A 19,399-nucleotide genomic window follows, 5' to 3' on the forward strand; every position below is an offset into this window, starting at 1 on the left:
TTTATCTGATTTGTCATGAGACAAAAATACTTTAATATTGTTTGCTTTGATTTAGACATGACATAATTATTTTTCTTAGTGCATTTACATTCTATTCAAGCACTTTGTCAGCATAAATTTTGTCAAAAACATATTGCTGATTTTAAGCCCCTGTTTACCTAAATAAAGCAGCTTTTTCAATATTCTGTGCATACATTATATGACAGACTCTAAAAGTTCTCTTCATGACATGCATCATTTTTAACACTAAACAATTCTATGATCATGAATATTTTAAATGTTTAATGTGGTATGTGTTATGGCAAGTAGCGAGTGTGTTGTATTTGTTTGAAATGTCATATTTAGTTTTGATGAGGACTACACATAAGTTAGATATTTTTAAGAAATAATTTTTGAAATATGCATGAGTGAATTTTTTCGTGAATGTGATGTGTTTTTCCTGCTCAGTAACCAAGTTAATGGCCACATGAATGTAAAGATAAGCTTGATGTAGACCGTATTACGTGAGGATTTCTATCAAAATGTTTTGGGGCTTTATACATATCTGCTCTAAAATTGAATTGCTTGTGAAGCAGGAAACTGTGTTTTTAAAAAAGATTTTAATTAGAAAATTTTGATACTCTTCATTATTAGGATTTTTCCATTTAAATTATTTGTTGATATTACTTTTAACAGAGTGACCGTGAGACTGTTTCACAGAAGGATGTGTGTTTACCCAAGGCTACACCTCAAAAAGAATTCCATATGATAAGTGGAAAATTAGAAGGTAAGAACCATTTTTTACTTAAAAAGCCATTTGACCAAATATTTCTCTAAACTGATGAGGAAGAATATCCTCTAATAGCCAAAGAGAATTACCTTCTAAATGCAAAGTGCGGAGAAAAAGAGAAGTGAAATGGTGATAAGTTATACATCTTATCAGGTATTGGCAACAGACTATATTGAGAGTGCTGAAACGGAGCTGAATTACTAGTTTGAATTCAGGATATTCCAAGACCTGAGGAAAATAAGAAAGAAGAAAGTAGTAAAAGAGGAAAAGAAGACTGAGAGAGACAGAGTGTACAGAGAGTACATGAAGGAACAGGAAGCATGTTTATGTAATGGAGGATGATAAAATGAAATGATTCTTTACAAAGAGATTGGGTATGGTTAGAAATTTGGGAAGAATAAAAAGTGACCTTCTAGTACCAAAATTTACCAGAGAATTACAGCAAAGGTATTCTGATTCTTCCTGTATTTCTCACTGGTGGGAAGCCATTAGGAATGGAAGCACTTGACCATGGAGAACTGTGTTCTATTTGCAGTAGGTGAGAGTAAGCATATGTGCACGGCCACCCATGTATATAATTTGTCATATACAATCCGTATATACCAGAAGTTTTCATAGAAGATCAGCTGGAAACCTTGTTAACAATTCACACTGTGATTCAGCCGACTTGGGATTCTGCATTTTTAGTAAGTTCTCAGGCGATGCTGATGCTGGTGGTCCTTGGACCTTGCTCTGAGTAGCAAGAGGAGAGCCCATTCTTGGGAAAAATGTGGAAGAGGAGCAATTGGGTAGAAGGTTGCAGTGGAAAAGGGTCAGGGGAAAGGATTATGTTGATCTTACTTCTGAGTGTGTTTTGAGCCAGAGGTGAAGAAGGAAGGGGCAACACAATAGAAATTATAGAAGGAAGATATTACCACTAAACAAAGAGAAAGGAAAGAGTGGGGAAAAGAAGTTTAACAGGTGTTGAATGGGAAGAATCAAGAGCACAAGTCTAGAGATTATTTTTACTAAAGAGAAGAGATTGTGAGGCAGGAAGCAGGGGACAAGGGAGAAGCCAGCTAGATTATTTTGGATTTTCTATGAAGGAAAATTGAGTGAACTCATTTCAGAAGCATTTAGAATATTTTTACTGTAGAATGTTAGAGTGTTGGTGCACCGGAGACGACTGGAATCATGAGGGTTAGTAGAATTGGACTAAACCTCAGTGTCTCATTAATTTTCTTTATTAATATGAGATATCAAATATATATATGTATATATTTTGTTGATATTTGCAATTTGAATAAGAGATGCTTGAATGTAAGAACCTTGGCTTGGCTTTATTTTTAAGGAAGCAAATTGTGTTGGTAAAATTGCCATTTTATAGAAATTCATTAGAGAATAACATGATACACCAAACCAGACTAATTTAAGAAACCATAAAATTCTGAATTTATGACTTGAATACTTAAGTTATTGTTATTCATAGGTATTATGCTGATTTTTACATAGAAAATGTTATTAATATTTAACAAGTCTGTTGCAAATAAATTAAAAACAAATATATCAATATTGAAAGCTTATTAAATTTGCTATTCTTGATGAGGTTTGTACATTTTCCTCCATGAGTGGATCAAGAAATACTGAGATGGCTAAGCTATAAATTACAAAAATGTTGGCATACTATTATACCATATGGGTATGAAAATCAATGAATATTTATATTTAGTATTATGCCATAAGTATATATCCAAGCTGATTAATTCATAACATTTTCACTGCTGAGATGTTAATTCTACATTCAGCTGAACTCTCATTCAAACTGTGTACTTTCTCAATGACAGGGCATATTAAAGAACATGATGAATGTTTGTAATGTAATGATATAAATTATTACTATTACTATTATTATTATTTTTGAGATGGAGTCTTGCTCTGTTGCCCAGGCTGGAGTGCAGTGGCTGGATCTAGGCTCACTGCAAGCTCTGCCTCCCGGGTTTACGCCATTCTCCTGCCTCAGCCTCCCGAGGAGCTGGGACTACAGGCGCCCGCCACCTCGCGCAGCTAGTTTTTTGTATTTTTTGGTAGAGACGGGGTTTCACCGGGTTAGCCAGGGTGGTCTCGATCTCCTGACCTCGTGATCCTCCCACCTCGCCCTCCCAAAGTGCTGGGATTACAGGCTTGAGCCACCGCGCCCGGCGATATAAATTATTATAATGTATTGCATTAAAGACACCTGGTGTAGCATTCAACGTTCAGTCTTTGCATTTATTTTCTCAGTGTCATGATTTGCTCCTCTGATTCAAGATCACTTCTCTCCCCATCACTGAGCATATGCATATTGGTATTACACTTTTTGCAAAAATCATACATAAATGGTTGTACAATGTTCTTGTCATTCTATAGCAACTTTTTATTTTTTGTTCAGCGATTAGCTCATTTTTTCATTTATTTTAAGATTTTAGGCTGTGCGCGTTGGCTGACGCCTGTAATCCCAGCACATTGGGAGGCTGAGGTGGGCGGATCACGAGGTCAGGAGATCGAGACCATCCTGGCTAACATGGTGAAACCCCGTCTCTAGTAAAAATACAAAAAATTAGCCGGGCGTGGTGGTGGGCGCCTGTAGTCCCAACCATTCGGGAGGCTGAGGCAGGAGAATGGCGTGAACCCAGGAGGCATGGCTTGCAGTGAGCCCAGACTGCAGCACTGCACTCCAGCCTGGGCCACAGGGCAAGACTCCATCTAAAAAAAAAGAAAAAAAATTCTTAGTGTGCATTTTTACTTTGCACCACATTTAATTAGACTCTCTTCATGGTGACTAAAAAGCAACGTAAATATAATTACAGGTGTTAACAAGCCTTTGTTAAAGTGTATGTCCTACTTCATGCTATATTAGAAATTAAAAGTGAAGTACTCAAAATACAAGTATGCACAGACATACATTTCAATAGCCATTATAAATGTGGCTCACTAATCTTTAGAGCTATGCCATGTGACCTGTCCTGACTCTAAAAACTCCAGTGTACCCCTTTACAAAAATAAAAGTAACAAAAAAATAACTAAGGTAGTATTTCCCTACCTGGTTCCTCTGCATGGATTTTGAACTTCAGGGATTATCAGATCATGATTTAGAACCAGTTTTCAACCATACATGGGATTCTTAAGTGCCAAGTGATAAATGGTTCCTTGATGATGAGATAGCCCTTAATGTTTCATCTCTTTGTGTTTTGCTTTTTTATCTTGTGTTAGAAAGTTTAAAGCCAGCTATTGTCTTTATAAGGGAAAATATTTTGGTTACATATTCATTTCCTGTCTCATGACACTCTGCTTTCTTTGCACTTAGTGAGGATGTACATTTATCAAATTTTTACCTAAAACAAGCAGATGAATTAATGGTATCATTTCTTATATATGAATTTCTAAGATTTCTTCACTGCTTCAGAAGTAAATTTTAAAGATATTAATGAATCAAGAAGGACCTTCTCATTGTAATTAAAGCAGGTTTTTATTTAAAGTGTATTGAATACAATTTTAAGCACTTTTTTTCTAAAACACATACATGCAATATGGTCATGCATATTTAGCCTTCAAATGGGTAGACATAAATTTTGTGTGTTTTAGAGAGTTTATATCCCTGAAGTGTCTTAATTATTGATCAATTATCTCTCAATGAAAACCACATATGTAGTTGGTATTTCTAAATGTACTAAAGTGTGTCATACTGAAAAAATAAAAAAGTAGAGAAAAATGAGAGATTAAACATGTTTTATTCATATTATTTGATGAAATGAGATATATTTCTATATCAAAGAGATGTCTGCTTTTTCTTGAAGCTAAGTTTTTTATAAGAATTTTTTCATAACAGTAGTTTAACAACTCACATGGTAGAACAGATAGAATTAGTTTTAGAAACAAAACAATTGTAATATTCATTCCTTGAACACTAAAACTGTTATTTTCAATAACCATTATTCTAACATTGAAATACACAGGTTAATGATATGTAAAAAGCCTCTGGAAATTTACTTCTGGTTTTTGATACTTTCATATTAGAATTCTTTTTTTTTTCTTTTATTGAGACAGTGTCTTGCTCTGTCATACAGGCTGGCGTGCCATGTCACGATCTTGGCCCAGTGCAACCTCTGCCACCTGGGTTCAAGTGATTCTCGTACCTCAGACTCCCATGTAGCTGGGAATACAGGCATGTGCCACCATACCTGGCTGATTTTTGTATTTTTAGTGGAGACTGGGTTTTGCTATTTTGTCCAGGCTGGTTTAGAACTCCTGGCCTCAAGAGATCCGCCCTCCTTAGCCTTACAAAGTGCTAGAGTTACAGGCATGAGCCACTGCACCTGGCCTGTATTGGTTTGTTAATGGGTGTGCTTAAACCTTTTTGTATAAGTGGATCAGGAAATTTTAAGAGAACTAAGCTAGAGAACCCCATCAATGTAAAAATACTTGTATTTCACAGAGGTACAAAAATGAATATGTTTATTAACTTTTATTCTATAAGTAGATATGCTGACAAATTTAGAACATTTCTCTGTAATGATAAGTAAATTGTACTTTTGAACTCTCATCACAGCTTTGCAATTCCTAAATTACAGGACAAATTGAAAAACATAATAGCTACATGTAGTATATTGACATAAGTGATTCTGATGTGTTTCCTTAACAATATAATATTGCATTCTACCATTATCTTGGGTATTTATTTTTGTTGGGGGGTGGTGGGGGCATGACTTGGTCATCTTATTGAATACAACTTCTTTCCTTATACAGCAGCTTACTCTTACTTCTATTAGGATTTTTGTGCTATAGTTATTGTCACTTTAAATATATTTTCACTGTTGAAATCTTCACAGCATGTTTGGTGAAATCTATTTTTGAAATTTTCTTAGGTATATTTCTGTCAAGTAGGCATGTTAACAAATACAATCACCCAAAAGAACCCAAAACTTAGTGTAATCCCTTTTGAATCCAAGCATGAGGATTCATCTTCATATTCACACTGTATGAATGTTTGGTAGGCTTTGACAGGCTTGCATATAATCAATTATATACTTCCCTTTTCTTTTAGAGTCTTCTCATAAAGATGGTCTTCTGAAGGTAATACCTTTTATATTTTTATCTTGAGTATTAACTACATATTTTATGAAGTATACATTATATATTAATTATTTTGTTTCCAAACCCATTTAGCCTACTTGTGGAATGAAAGTTTCTATTCCAAATAAAGCCTTAGAAGTGAAGGATATACAAACATTCAAAGCAGGTAAATTTTGTAATTTTAATTTTACTCTGGAAAGAAGAATATTAAAATATTTGAAATGCTGAGAGCCTTTTTATTCCCAATGTTGTTTTCTTTTCAAAATTTGATGGGAAAATTTGATACAAATAATGCCAATGTTAGTATTTATGTTTGAAAAAATGCCATTTACAAGCATAAGATTTAGAGATTTTAAAAAAAAAATCCGCTTTACTTCATGTGGTTCTACTTTAATGTCCTGATAGTATAAAGTTTCCAACTTGCAATTTCTGTATGTGCTTGGTTTCAAGGCAGGTGAAATTTGAGACTGTCAAATATTTGCAGTGGTTCAAATACTGACTGGAATTCTGGTAATTACCTAGAGGAAAATTTCACTTGCTGACATGACAGCTGTGAGTGTTGTCACTCTGAGAATCTAAAGAAAATCAGTTTTTTTTTTTAAATTAGCTGACTGAATGTGTGTGTGAGTGTGACTTATAATATTAAAAAGTAAATCAAGCAATCATTCCTTGATGACTCTTTGCTACACAGTGTTTTAGAAGAGTGACTCCAAAGCATTTGGCCTTGGTGTCTTTTTATGCTACTGTAATTAATTGCCTAGAGGTACAAAACAGCCTGAATTAGTTTTTTGTTGTCATTTCCATACATGTTTAAAACATTTTACAACAGGCTGTGCACGGTGGCACATGCCTGTAATCCTAGCATTTTGGGAGACCAAGGCAGGCAAGTAACTTAAGGTCAGGAGTCTCAGACCAGCCTGGTCAACATAGTGAATCCCCATCTCTACTAACAATAACAAAAAATAGGCCGGGCGCGGTGGCTCAAGCCTGTAATCCCAGCACTTTGGGAGGCCGAGACGGGCGGATCACGAGGTCAGGAGATCGAGACCATCCTGGCTAACACGGTGAAACTCCGTCTCTACTAAAAAATACAAAAAAAACTAGCCGGGCGAAGTGGCGGGCGCCTGTGGTCCCAGCTACTCGGGAGGCTGAGGCAGGAGAATGGCGTGAACCCGGGAGGCGGAGCTTGCAGTGAGCGGAGATCCGGCCACCGCACTCCAGCCTGGGCGGCAGAGCCAGACTCCGTCTCAAAAAAAAAAAAAAAAAAAAACAAACAAACAAAAAATAGCCAGTTGTGGTGGTGGGTGCCTGTAATCTCAGCTACTCTGGAGGCTGAGGCAGGAGAATCGCTTGAACCTAGGAGGCAGAAGTTAACAGTGAGCTGAGGTTGTGCCACTTTAGCCTGAGTGACAGAGTGAGATTCCATCTCAAAAAACAAACAAAAAAACAAAAATTCTCAACATATGTGTGCGGTTATAGACTGTACATATATTGGAACTTCCTTTTTTGTTTACTTATCATATATTTTAGTTGTACTTAATACAATTAGCTCCACTTTGATTTAAGGCCTCATAGTTTGTCATTTTAACTCTGAAAGCATTTAATTAGGCTGTCTTTCATAGCCACTAAAAGTCAACATTAAATGACAGCTTGTATCAGAGAGCTTTTATTGAAGTGGGAGTATTTACTGCTTCAATTAATGTTAAAAATTAAAGTGAAAATATTTAACATACAGGAATACATTTTAAATATTTATCTTTTTGGAGACAGAGTTTCACTCTTTCGCTCCTGCTGGAGTGCAATGGCGTGATCTGAGCTCACTACCACCTCTGCCTCCCAGACTCAAGTATTTCTCCTGAATCAACATCCCAAGTACAAATACTCATTTGTACCAGTCACTAGAAAAGCAAATGTGATTAGTGTGATTAGCTTAAAATCATTTCTTGTTTTGTAGATGAGATGGGAGTAATGGGATAATAAATATATAAATTAACTTGTGTTTCTGTAGCAAGAAAGAATAAATAATGGTTATGTGTAGGAAGCCAGCAATGTTTTCTGCAGGGATTCATTGGAATTGTTTGAGCAGCAGTGTCCCAAGATTAGATTAAAGTATTAGGGCATACTGGTCATGGTACAAACCAGAGATTTGCAAACTTCTCCTGTAAAGGGCCAAACAGGAAATATGTTAGGTGATGTGGTCTCTATCACAGCTTTCCAACTCTGCCGTTGTAGCATGAAAGCAGTCATAGATAGTGTGTGAGGAAATAGGCATGATTGTACTCCAATAAAACTTTGTCTAAAAACCATTTGGTGAGCTGAATTTGGAATTCCATAACTATGGGTTATGGAATACAACAGTTTGCATTAGGTCCCTTAATTGAGCCTGCGATACCGAGGCTCCACTAACTTTAAGCAGCTTTTTCAATACTTTTATATACTGTTTCTGCTGATAATTGTTGTCCCATGATGAAACTGTAGCCTGAACAATTCTCCCGGAACTTGGAAATCCCGAGTGGGCACCAATGACTTACTGACTCACTTACTGCGCAGTCCTTTTCACCTTCATTTTTGAGTGGTCCGTCGTGATCCTTTTGCAGCATTCATCTTGCGGGGCACCACCTGCGGGTTCCATCCTGTGGAACCTGACGTAGCAAGGGATGAGAGACGTACACTGAAATAGATATTTTGCCTGTCAGTGCGGCTCAGGGGCTTTGCTGCCTGAGTCTGCATTCTTGGCTGGATGAGGTGGCAGAGTTCGCATTATTTAGTACAGAGTAAATGACAAAGATCTCGAATAAACACCACTAGAGTGTAATTAACATTGCTGACCCCCAGTACAGAGCAATCATGCACCCTCGGATGATCAAAGTTTGGTCTTAGGACCACGTGAGTAAACAAGCTATTTGGATAAACTCTGCCACATTCCCTAGATGTTTGCTATATTGCTATCAACTCAAAGTAAAGAGGATTAGGCTACTTTCAGCCAAATCATTTACTGAAGCTATGCAACCCCACCGGCCTTCCAAGAAGGTTCGTGTCTATTTTCTATAACTATCTTTATAATTTTTCTAACCACTTTGTCTGATCCCCTACAGGTAGGGTTTATTTTTCCCTGTGAAAGCCATCAGTTAAGGGGCCATGTCTAACTAGGAAATATAAATATAAAATAAATAAGTTTGTATTTCCAGTGGGAATGGAAAGATAAAGCAAATGCAGAAAAGAGGTACAGTTAATATGATTTACTGATTATTGAGTTTAAAAAGCTAGGGGAGAGAAAAAATCTCAGGTCATTCATAAGTTTCCACGTGGGGAATGCTCATGGGGAAGGAGTCAGAAATTGTCAGGTCAACAGAAAAGTGCAAACAATCATGGGACAGACCAACAATTTTCTTCACATATTGAGTTCAATGAAACATTTATGTGGGATATTTTCAGTAGGTAATTGGATTATTATAGGTATTTCTAGCTGGAGATAGAACTCTGGTTGGAGATGCAGGCTTAGAATAATTTTATTATAATTTTTAGACAAAGCCATAGATCTCAATGAGTATATCCATGATGCAGAAGATGTAGAATAAGAGGAAAGCCATTGACAAAACCCTGGAAATATCAACATTTCACAGAGTCAAAGGACTTCGTAAAGGAGACTGAACAGTGGCTAATGAAAAGTAGGAGAGGAGTGAGAGAAAATGATGTTGCAAATTTCTTTTAAATGTGAGAATTTCAAGCAGTGAGATTACTGAAAAGTCAATTGAAGTTAACTTACAAGTTCTGCAGTGATAATCTGTTCAAAAGAATTATTTTAGAGTTGTTAGGTACACTGTTGATGTGGTTAATATTTCTGGTGTCCAAGAAGAAATCTCCCAAGATCCTACCTAATGCTTTGCAACTGAAGCAGTCAACATACCCAGGGTCTGGAAAATTGTCTAGACTGGGGAGTATGCGTGCCAGCATTTTTCCAGAATTGTCAAAACCTAAGGGTCTTGTATAAGGAAAAATGCTGTCTTTTTTATGTGCTTCTTGTGGAGAGTGGAGATCTGTATTCTCTCTCTCTCTCTCTCTCTCACACACACACACACACACACACACACAGACACACACACAGACATACACACGTACAGTAATTCACCCTTATCCATGGGGAGTATTTTCTAAGACACCCACTGGATGTCTGAAACTGTGGATAGTATGGAACCCTATACATCCATGTTTTTTTTAAATATGTGCATATTTATGATAAAGTTTAATTCATAAATTAGGCACAGTGAGAGATTAACAATAAGTCATAATAAAACAATAACAACATATTGTATTCAAAGTTAGGTGAATGTGGTCTCTCAAAGTGTCTTGTATTGTACTCACCCTTCTTGTTCGTGTGATGATTGTGAAATGATATAATGCCTGTGTGATGAGATGAAGTCAGGTGAATGAGGTAGGAGTTGTCATGTGGTGTTAGGCTACTAATTATTTCTGGCTATCTGACTATACATCAGAAGGAGGATCATCTGCTTCACGTGACCCTGGATCATTGAGCCATGATAATGTTGATGGTTGGGATTTTGATGACAGACCATTTTGATGACTAATGGGCAGTTAGCTTATACAAAGGGATGTTTCATGACCTGGGTGAGATGTAACAGCGTGTCTTAATATTTCATCATACTCCTTAGAATGACACCTTATTTAGAACTTATGATTTATATATTTCTGGAATTCCCCATTTAATATTTTTGGACTATGGTTGACCATGAGTAACTGAAATTACAGAAATCAAAACCATGGATATTATATTTTGAAATATATGTTTGGTCTTCAACACTGTTTTGTGGCATACAACTCATAAAATGTTTAGAATCTCCAAAGTGATGTCTTTGTATGCTAATAATTGAGTGGTGGCTGGCAATCCCTAGGTAGCTTCAGGATAGGAGCTGGTCACAAAAAAGAACAAGGCATGATTAGGGTGTTGGGACTTTCAGCTCCACCCCTCAACCTCCTAGAGGTGAGATGAGTTGAAGGTTATATCGATTACCAGTGGCCACAGATTTTTTCATTCATGCCTATGTAGTAAAGCTGTTTAAGAACCCAGAAGGACTGGGATCAGAGACCTTCCAGAAAGCTGAATGTATGGAAGTGTTTGGAGGCAGATGTGCCCTGGGAGGGCATGGAAGCTCCATGCTCCTTCCCCTATAACTTGCCCTATGCATCTCTTCATGTGTCTCCTTTATAATACCTTTTATAATAAACTGGTAAGTATGTTTCCTTTAGGATTTGGGGCACTCTAGCATGTTAATCCAACCCAAAGATGAAGTTGTGAGGACCCCAACATGAAACCAGATGGTTAGATGTTTCAGAGATCCAGATTTGCAACTGGTGTGGGAGGGCAGTCTTGTGAGACTGAGCCCTCAGACTATGGGATCTGAGACTATTTCTAGATAGACAGTGTTGGAATTAAATAGGGGACAACCAGCTGGTTTCTGGTACAGAATTGGTTGCTTATTTATCGGTGGAGAAAATCCTCCAACATTTGGTCACAGATGTCTTCTGTTTTAATGATGGTGGTGTGAGAACAGAGGGAAATCACGTTGTGTGTCTTTCTACACATAGAGCAGATAAAGAGAGACTACTGTATACTCTGTTCTAACTGCTCCAAGTTCATTTATCAAGAAATTATACTTTCTAAGGTTGATACTGTCTGCTTATACTAATTCTGCTAATAATACAGTTTTCTGTCAGTCTTAAAGGGTTCTGTTTGGATTATGACTCTTTGTACACTGTAGTTCACTTGCAGATACCAAATTGTGATAAATTCTGTTTTTCCTTGCATTTGAGATCTATAAAAGAGGGGAAATAAACATTCTTAATGCATTAATTTCATAATAGTATACTTAATAATAATTTCACTATAGTCTCGATGTATGGTCCCAAATAAATGCTTTATAACAAATCATCTGAGTCTTTGTAACAAAGCATTGGAGTATTATGCTTTTTAAACCAAGACCTGAATTATGCATGAAAGTGTGCATGATTCTTTTAAACTAAGTTGAAGTCTCGCGATGTCTCCCAGGCTGCTTTCAGACTCCTGAGCTCCTCAGATGATCCTGCTGCCTCACCTTCAAAGTAGCTGGGATTATAGGCATGTGCCATCATGCCCTCTTATGTTTTTAATATTCTGTATCTTTTATTTATATTTGTTGATTTAATGTATTTACTTTTTTCTTTAATAGTGGATGTGAGTTCTGTACAGTCTATATTCAGGTAAGACTTTGCTGTTTTTTAAAATGTATATGTTAAGTCAGAAAATACAGAGAAAAGAGACCACTATCTGTCGAGTATTCTACTCTAGGCTAGACAACGTATTATGTGCTTAATATTTATCATCTCACGTAGTCATCACACAGCTTTGGAAAACATCTGTGCTACTGTCACCTACTTTGTATTAATGAGGCAAATGTGGTTCAGAGAGGTTGATTAATTAGCCTATGATTTCATAGCTAAAAAGTAGCTGACCCTTAAGTTTGCCATCAGCCTACCTTGCTCCCAAATCCCTTCTCTTCCCTCTCGGCATAGATTGATGGAGACCTATGTATCACTAGGATCAAGGTATAGGTCCAGATGGGATCAATTCACAAAGTCACATTTTGTTATACGTTAACTCATTTTAGAGATTTCCCTTAGAACACTGGTTAATCCAAGACTTTGTTTTAACATGTTTAACAGTTAGAGTGGTAACTAGTACCTTGATTTATCATCAAAGTTTTTAGAGCAGATCTGACTTAGCTGTGGTGACAAGACATAGGTTTTTGTTTCATAAGCAAGACCAGGTAAATCCTATAGATGAATTATTTTACTCTTATTGGAGAATATCTACATAGAAATATGTTAATCATATTTAGAGGCTATTTCTTATAGATTTCTCAGTTTACTGACTTCCCAGCTTAGTTTTTCTTCAAAGCAGTACCCTGCCTAGTTGCATGCACTCTTCTTTTTTTTGCTAGAGTCTTTTTTTTCTTCTTCCATGACTTTTCTATGATCTTTTCCTGATTACTTTCTTCTCTGGTTTCCTTGGTGTTCTTTTCTTCTATTATTTTATTGCTTTCTACCAGCCCCATTTTTCTATAGGTAAAATTAAAAGTACATGGAATTTTAGGATTTTAAGGACTCTTGGAGACTAATCAAAATACTTTCATATTTCAACCTGTATTTAATATCCTGGAAAAATGGTTGTTCAGATGGAGAGTCTGAAACTCAAAGTGACCTATTTAAATATAGGAGGTAACAAGTAATATTTAAACTCATTTCAAAGCCCATTACTCTTGTTTTTATATCACCATGTAAGTGAGTGTTTGAATAATAGAAAGGAAGAGGAAATGGGTCTAATTAAACAAATTGAAAAGGATAAGAATGGAATTAGCTGGAGAACCCAGTGGAAGTAGGTAACAAGGGAATTAGCAGGGAAAGGCCAAGTCTGAAGAGATATAATCCCAGGATTGGTAGGAGTAAGGGTTTTACCAAAGAGATCAGAGTGTTGGATCTTATGACAAGTTTGATGAAGATAAATTAGAACAAACACAGTAGACATTGGGAGTTATCTAGAAAGGCATATTAAATATGGTACAAAAGAAGTCCTGAATAGGTCACTGCTCTTTTGCTTGTTTAATTGGAAGAATGGACAAGCTTCAAGGTTTCTATGGAAAGATTTTTAAAAAAATGAGCCACTGGGAAAAGTCTCTAAAATCAGATAGAAATGTGCTATTCTGTTCTTTCACCCCAAATCTCACTGGAGAGGCTTAGAGCCCCTTGAGTGCTAGGAGATTGAAGGTTGCTGAATTACATAGATCTGTGGCCCAAGGCAGGTGTCCCCTTCCCTTTGCCTCTTTTTTCAAGCCTCTGATGTTGTAACCATGTACATGTAAAGCAGGGGTAAGATTGGCTATCAAATAAGTCATGGAGCTTCAGTTGGGTTTTTGATAACATGCTTATGCTGGAGGTGAATGACTGACTGAGTCTCCATTTAGTTGTTTTCCAGGAATAGGTAAATACAGAACTTCTTGGTTGGTCATTGAGTTTATCTTTTCATATATACACAGAAAGAAAGATCTGGAAGTGGGTGCCACTATATATAGTGAAAGCGTCTTTCACTTCCACATCTTTCTTCTTCAGGGCTTCAGGGTGGTCTCCAACCTTTAAATATTCAGCTCATCAAAGCACAGATAGTAATCTTTAAATAGAATATTTAAAGGTTGGAGACTGCCATGAAGCCCTGCAGAAGAAAGATGTGGAAGTGAGACACTTTCACTATATATAGTTGCTCCCACTTCCAGATCTTTCTCTCTGTGTATATACGGTACTTAGAGAAATCCAATTATCAGGACTCAGTTTTTCTAGCAGTCTCTCTCCTTGGGAATAAGTACAAAGATTTTTAAGGTTTTGCTAGTTGATGTAGCCCTGAACAGGGAAGGACAAGTATAAAATAAGTAGTTAGATTTTATTATTTTTACAGTTTCAATTTTTGTTGAGAAAAATATTCCCAATAAGAAATATACATTTGTGATTTGACATTTGTAGGTTCAGCTTTTCAACATTTCAAATATTTCAGGGCACCCTCTGTAGTGTTTTAGGGTGAAGGAAAGCAAAAGGGTCTTCTTAAGTGGTTTTTATGCTGAGAAACAATGTCATTTTCCTGTGACACAGATTAGTCTTTAAATCAGAGGTAGAGAGTGGATAAAGGACAAGGTAACTGTATCTTTCTTCCTCATTTTAGGTTATCAAGTTTGTTCCAATTTAGATATCAAAAGTTATGTCAGCCATTAAATACATTTTCAGTTCATCACTGAGGACAGTTTGTGAGGACGAGTTATTCTCAGGGTATGCCAATTATATTGGCTGTCACTATTTTTTATGGAACTAAGAGTGAGTGTTCTTTGGATGTTATAGGTTCGGGAGGTAGAGTCAAAAATAGTTAACTAAAATATTTTTTAAAAACAGAGGTCATATTTTAATTATACCAAGAAACATGATTTAATATACCGAGGACTGATCTTTCCCCAGATTTTGTTTTTTTCTTCTCATTTTTTTGGAGTGAGCACCAAGATATGAACTAGCAGATTTCCTTTTTAAATATATGAATTTGCTCCTTTATGTTGTATCTTTTTTCTCTAAAGTCCTTTTGGCAAACCGACTACTGAAAATTCACAGCCTACAAAACTTGAGGAAGACTTTAGTCTTGCTACCAAGGTAAAATGATCTTTTGTGAAGTTGATTTTCTCAGTTGGAATCTAGTTCTGTATAGTATTTACTTTTCATGTTTTGCAGTGCTGTAAGTATCATTATTTCATGTTGGCAATATAAAGTTGGTCAGATAAAAATATTTTATAGAAATATGAGTAGTTGATTTAAACATTTTTTTTTTTTTTTTTTTTTTTTTTTACGTTAGTAAATAACAAATGTTTGGTAAATACTTTGAGGGTGTGAGGGCCATAAAAAGAAAGGGCTGGAGAATATATAGTGACAGGAGCACTATATTAGAAAAAACTTTTCCACAGTAGAGAATATATAAAATCTGGTAAATTTTTATTTGGATAAGTGTACTTACTGTGAGTTTTAAAATTATCCTATTGTAACTTAAAAAAAACTCATGCTTAAATTTATCTTTAATGGATCAAGTTACTTATTATAGTAATCAAGGAATTTCTCTGATACTGTTCAGTTCCAAAACTGTGCCACATAACATATAGGATTTTTGCACTTACTATTTTGATATCACGTAGTTTTTAGGAGAGAGCTTTGTCTCAGTTTCTCTTCTTGGTTCTTTAAATACACCAAAATAATATTAGAAGTTGTGAAACTTTATTTGGGCATGGTGGTGCATGCCTGTAGTTCCAGCTACCAAGGAGGCTGATGCAGGAGGATTTCTTGAGCCCAAGAGTTTGAAACCCGTGTGGGCAACATAGCGAGACCTTAACTCAAATTTAAAAAATAATAGTAGAGGCCGGGCGCGGTAGCTTATGCCTGTAATCCCAGCACTTAGGGAGGCCAAGGCGGGTGGATCACGAGGTCAGGAGATCGAGGTCATCCTGGCTAACACTGTGAAACCCCGTCTCTACTAAAAAATACAAAACAAAATTAGCTGGGCATGGTGGCGGCCGCCTGTAGTCCCAGCTACTCGGGAGGCTGAAGCAGGAGAATGCCATGAACCTGGGAGGTGGAGCTTGCAGTGAGCCAAGATTGCGCCACTGCACTCCAGCCTGGGCGACAGAGCGAGACTCCATCTCAATAAATAAATAAATAAATAAATATTAGTAGAAATTTAGAAATGTAAATTCTCCTTCTCAGAATCTGTATTACTAAGGGATGCCAGTGTGTTTTATAAGTTATTTAATTAAAAGTATACTTTAAACTCTTCATCTAAATGAAGAACGCAGGTTTTACCCTAAGTAAACAACCAGTTCTGGAAGCAGAGACTCTTAATAAGCATATGGTAAGATTTTAATTTCAGAATTTTTAAATTGCAGTTTTTAAACATATTGTTCAAAGATCTTTGATCACATTTGAAAATTTTAAATTTCAGAAGATTTTATATTTAGTTATTTAAATAATCTTTTTGAAGCTCTTCCATCACTATGAGATACCGCAAGTTAGAAAACATACTTGCGTGCATCCTTGTGTACCCAGAATACAGTCTTGCCTATAAAAAGCATTTTAAGAGGTTTGCAATGTGAATAATAAGCAGACAATTGATTATTTTATGTAATAGAATGTTACGAGTGAGATAATATGCATAATGTATCTTATAATTAAATCTAATGAATTTCTAAATGTGGCTTAAATTTATATTTTCTTTTAATATTTAGAATGCATAAATTCACATGCATTATCTTAAGGAAATATGTCTTAAATAAGAAGACAGTAAATCAGAGATATGTAGTAACTAGGAAAGAAGGTTACACTATATTTTCTAGTATCCTCCATGTAGAATTTAGATTAAAAATATTGTAATATATTTTAGTCTCAACTCACGTTGTTTTTTTGTTTTTGAGACGGAGTCTCACTCTGTTACCCAGGCTGGAGTGCAGTGGCATGATCTTGGTTGACTGTAGCCTCTGCCTTCTTGGTTCAACCAATTCTCCTGCCTCAACCTCCTACATAAGCTGGGACTACAGGTGTGTGCCACCACGCCCAGCTAATTTTGTATTTTTAGTAGAGGCAGGGTTTCACCATGTTGGCCAGGATGGTCTCGATCCCTTGACCTCATGATCTGCCCTCCTAGGCCTCCTAAAGTGCTGGGATTACAGGCGTGAGTCACAAAGCCCAGCCAAAACTCATGTTCTATTAAACATATGTTTTCAAGGAATACATTACTCTGAAATTCTTATTACCAATAATTTCTTCAGGTGAAAAGTTTATGAAATATTCCTTTTTAAATTTTTTCTCTCTCTGTAGTAAGACTGTTCTCGCTTTTAGGTATTGATTGAAGACCATGTTTAACTAATTGAGTGTCTTATTATATAATAATAAAATTAAAATCTTGATTACCCAGATATTAACAAAATAACTAATTATAGTGTAAATACTGATCAGCATTATGGGAATATATTATTAACAAAAATCTGTATTTTATGTATTTTGTCACATGTCTTAAGGTAGTTGTTTCTCCTTTTCTTTCACGACTGAAGCTCATACTTGATTGACTGATCATGTCTCTTGTTTGTTTCTCCCTCCTCCATCACCTTTTTAAAAATGATTTACCCCAGACTTTTTTCTCACAGAACACGTTTTTTCAGTATCTGCTTTTGAGGGCATCTCTGTCTCAATTGTTATTTATTTACAAGTTTCTATTTAGTTGCTACATATGATTTTCATTAATCAATCATTGCCCCCCCATGACTTATTCTGTTTTTCTCTGTTTCTTGAAAGAAGCAGAATTTATACAGTTATTTATACTTAGCTTTTTGCCACACAGAATAGAAACAACCTATACCATTTTAAGGCAAACCCAGTTAAACAAGGTACTATTAAGAACTAAAGTCTCACATTTTTCCACGCAAGAGGTAACTAATACAACTGTAAATTGTGAAGAGATATTTCAAAATATAACATGTAATTTTTAAATTTTAATTATTTCTGTAATACTATAAACTATGTAAGGGTAAATATTTGTCCTAGGTTATTTTGGTTAAAAAAATTATCTAATGGATACCACCATATTTATATAATAATAAATTAGATGAAGGGGATGATAGGAAATAAGTCATTGAAGAAGGGTAAGATAATCATAGAGACTACATGAGAGAGTCAAGATGAGACAGATTTTTATAAATACACAGCAAAAATATTGGTTTCAATGAGAGCAGGAACTCTCTATAATAAAAGATATGATATAAATTATTTAAAATAAAAATTAAGAAAACACAGCCAGCTAATAAATTATAGCTCAGGTGTTTTTGAGTGACTTATAGCTGATTTTAATAAAAAACTGGAAGAAAACATAAGGACAAGTATAGGTAAGAGCAATTTGTTGTACTCTTTAAAATACCTAGTAGAGAATAATTTGAATGATTCTAACATAAAGGAAAGATACATACTTAAGGCGATTAATATCTCAATTATTCTGATTTGATTATGTGAATGTATTAAGTGATAATATGTACCCCTAAAACGTGTACATTTATAGTGTGTCAACAAAAAATTTATAAACAAGGCATGAAAATTTAATTCTCACTTCTTTTAGTAACTTTATGTTTTATATTTAATGTAGCCATACTTATATTAATATAGAATGCAAAGTAAAATCTGTTTTAGGCCTTGTCAGCTTTATTGTGAATTACTAATTTTGATTCTTTGGTTTCTGATTTCAGATTTCTAACTTAATATTTGACATATCCTTAAGTTATTTAACTAATTTATCTCACTCTTTGATATAACCTTGGCAGCTGTTTAGAATATTTTTGATAATAGAGTATAAATAAATAAGCATTTTATTTAAACTTGTTATTAAAATTAAATTTTCTGATCATATGAACAAGATTTTTCTTCTGTGTCTCTTAAAAGAGAAAAATCTCTTTTAAGCTTCAGTACTCTGAAATAAATAAATGGAGAAATTAGTAATCTATAGAAATATTCTGAGATTTTTGCTCATAATATCTGTATGTGATGGTACTATATACACACATCAAATGAATGTAATCAACATTGGTGAATTTTTTAAAGTACCTATTATTATAGAACATGCAAGGGAATATGCATATTATAGAATATGCAAGGGAAGATTGATAGCAGAGTAAACAAACTTATCATTGGAAGAATACTTTTTACTTTTATTTTATTTTATTTTTTTATTTTTTTATTTTTTATTATTATTATACTTTAAGTTCTAGGGTACATGTGCATAACGTGCAGGTTTGTTACATATGTGTACATGTGCCATGTTGGTGTGCTGCACCCATCAACTCGTCAGCACCCATCAACTCGTCATTTACATCAGGTATAACTCCCAATGCAATCCCTCCCCCTCCCCCTTCCCCGTGATAGGCCCTGGTGTGTGAT

At 35.4% G+C, this 19,399-nt stretch overlaps 1 protein-coding gene across 1 annotated transcript in view; it reads left to right on the plus strand.

The window, feature by feature from the left end:
- Nucleotides 1-19,399, plus strand: part of LOC102138461 (ankyrin repeat domain-containing protein 30B) — a 142,708-nt gene that overhangs the window by 69,722 nt on the left and 53,587 nt on the right. Inside the window, exons 27-31 of the mRNA XM_065520013.2 lie at nucleotides 676-766; nucleotides 5,829-5,857; nucleotides 5,951-6,023; nucleotides 12,082-12,112; nucleotides 15,019-15,091. Of these exons, the coding sequence (XP_065376085.1) occupies nucleotides 676-766; nucleotides 5,829-5,857; nucleotides 5,951-6,023; nucleotides 12,082-12,112; nucleotides 15,019-15,091 (297 nt within the window). The remainder of the gene's footprint in view (nucleotides 1-675; nucleotides 767-5,828; nucleotides 5,858-5,950; nucleotides 6,024-12,081; nucleotides 12,113-15,018; nucleotides 15,092-19,399) is intronic.

The sequence above is a fragment of the Macaca fascicularis genome, chromosome 9, assembly GCF_037993035.2.
Source record: "Macaca fascicularis isolate 582-1 chromosome 9, T2T-MFA8v1.1".
In the NCBI taxonomy this organism is placed as follows: Eukaryota; Metazoa; Chordata; class Mammalia; order Primates; family Cercopithecidae; genus Macaca; species Macaca fascicularis.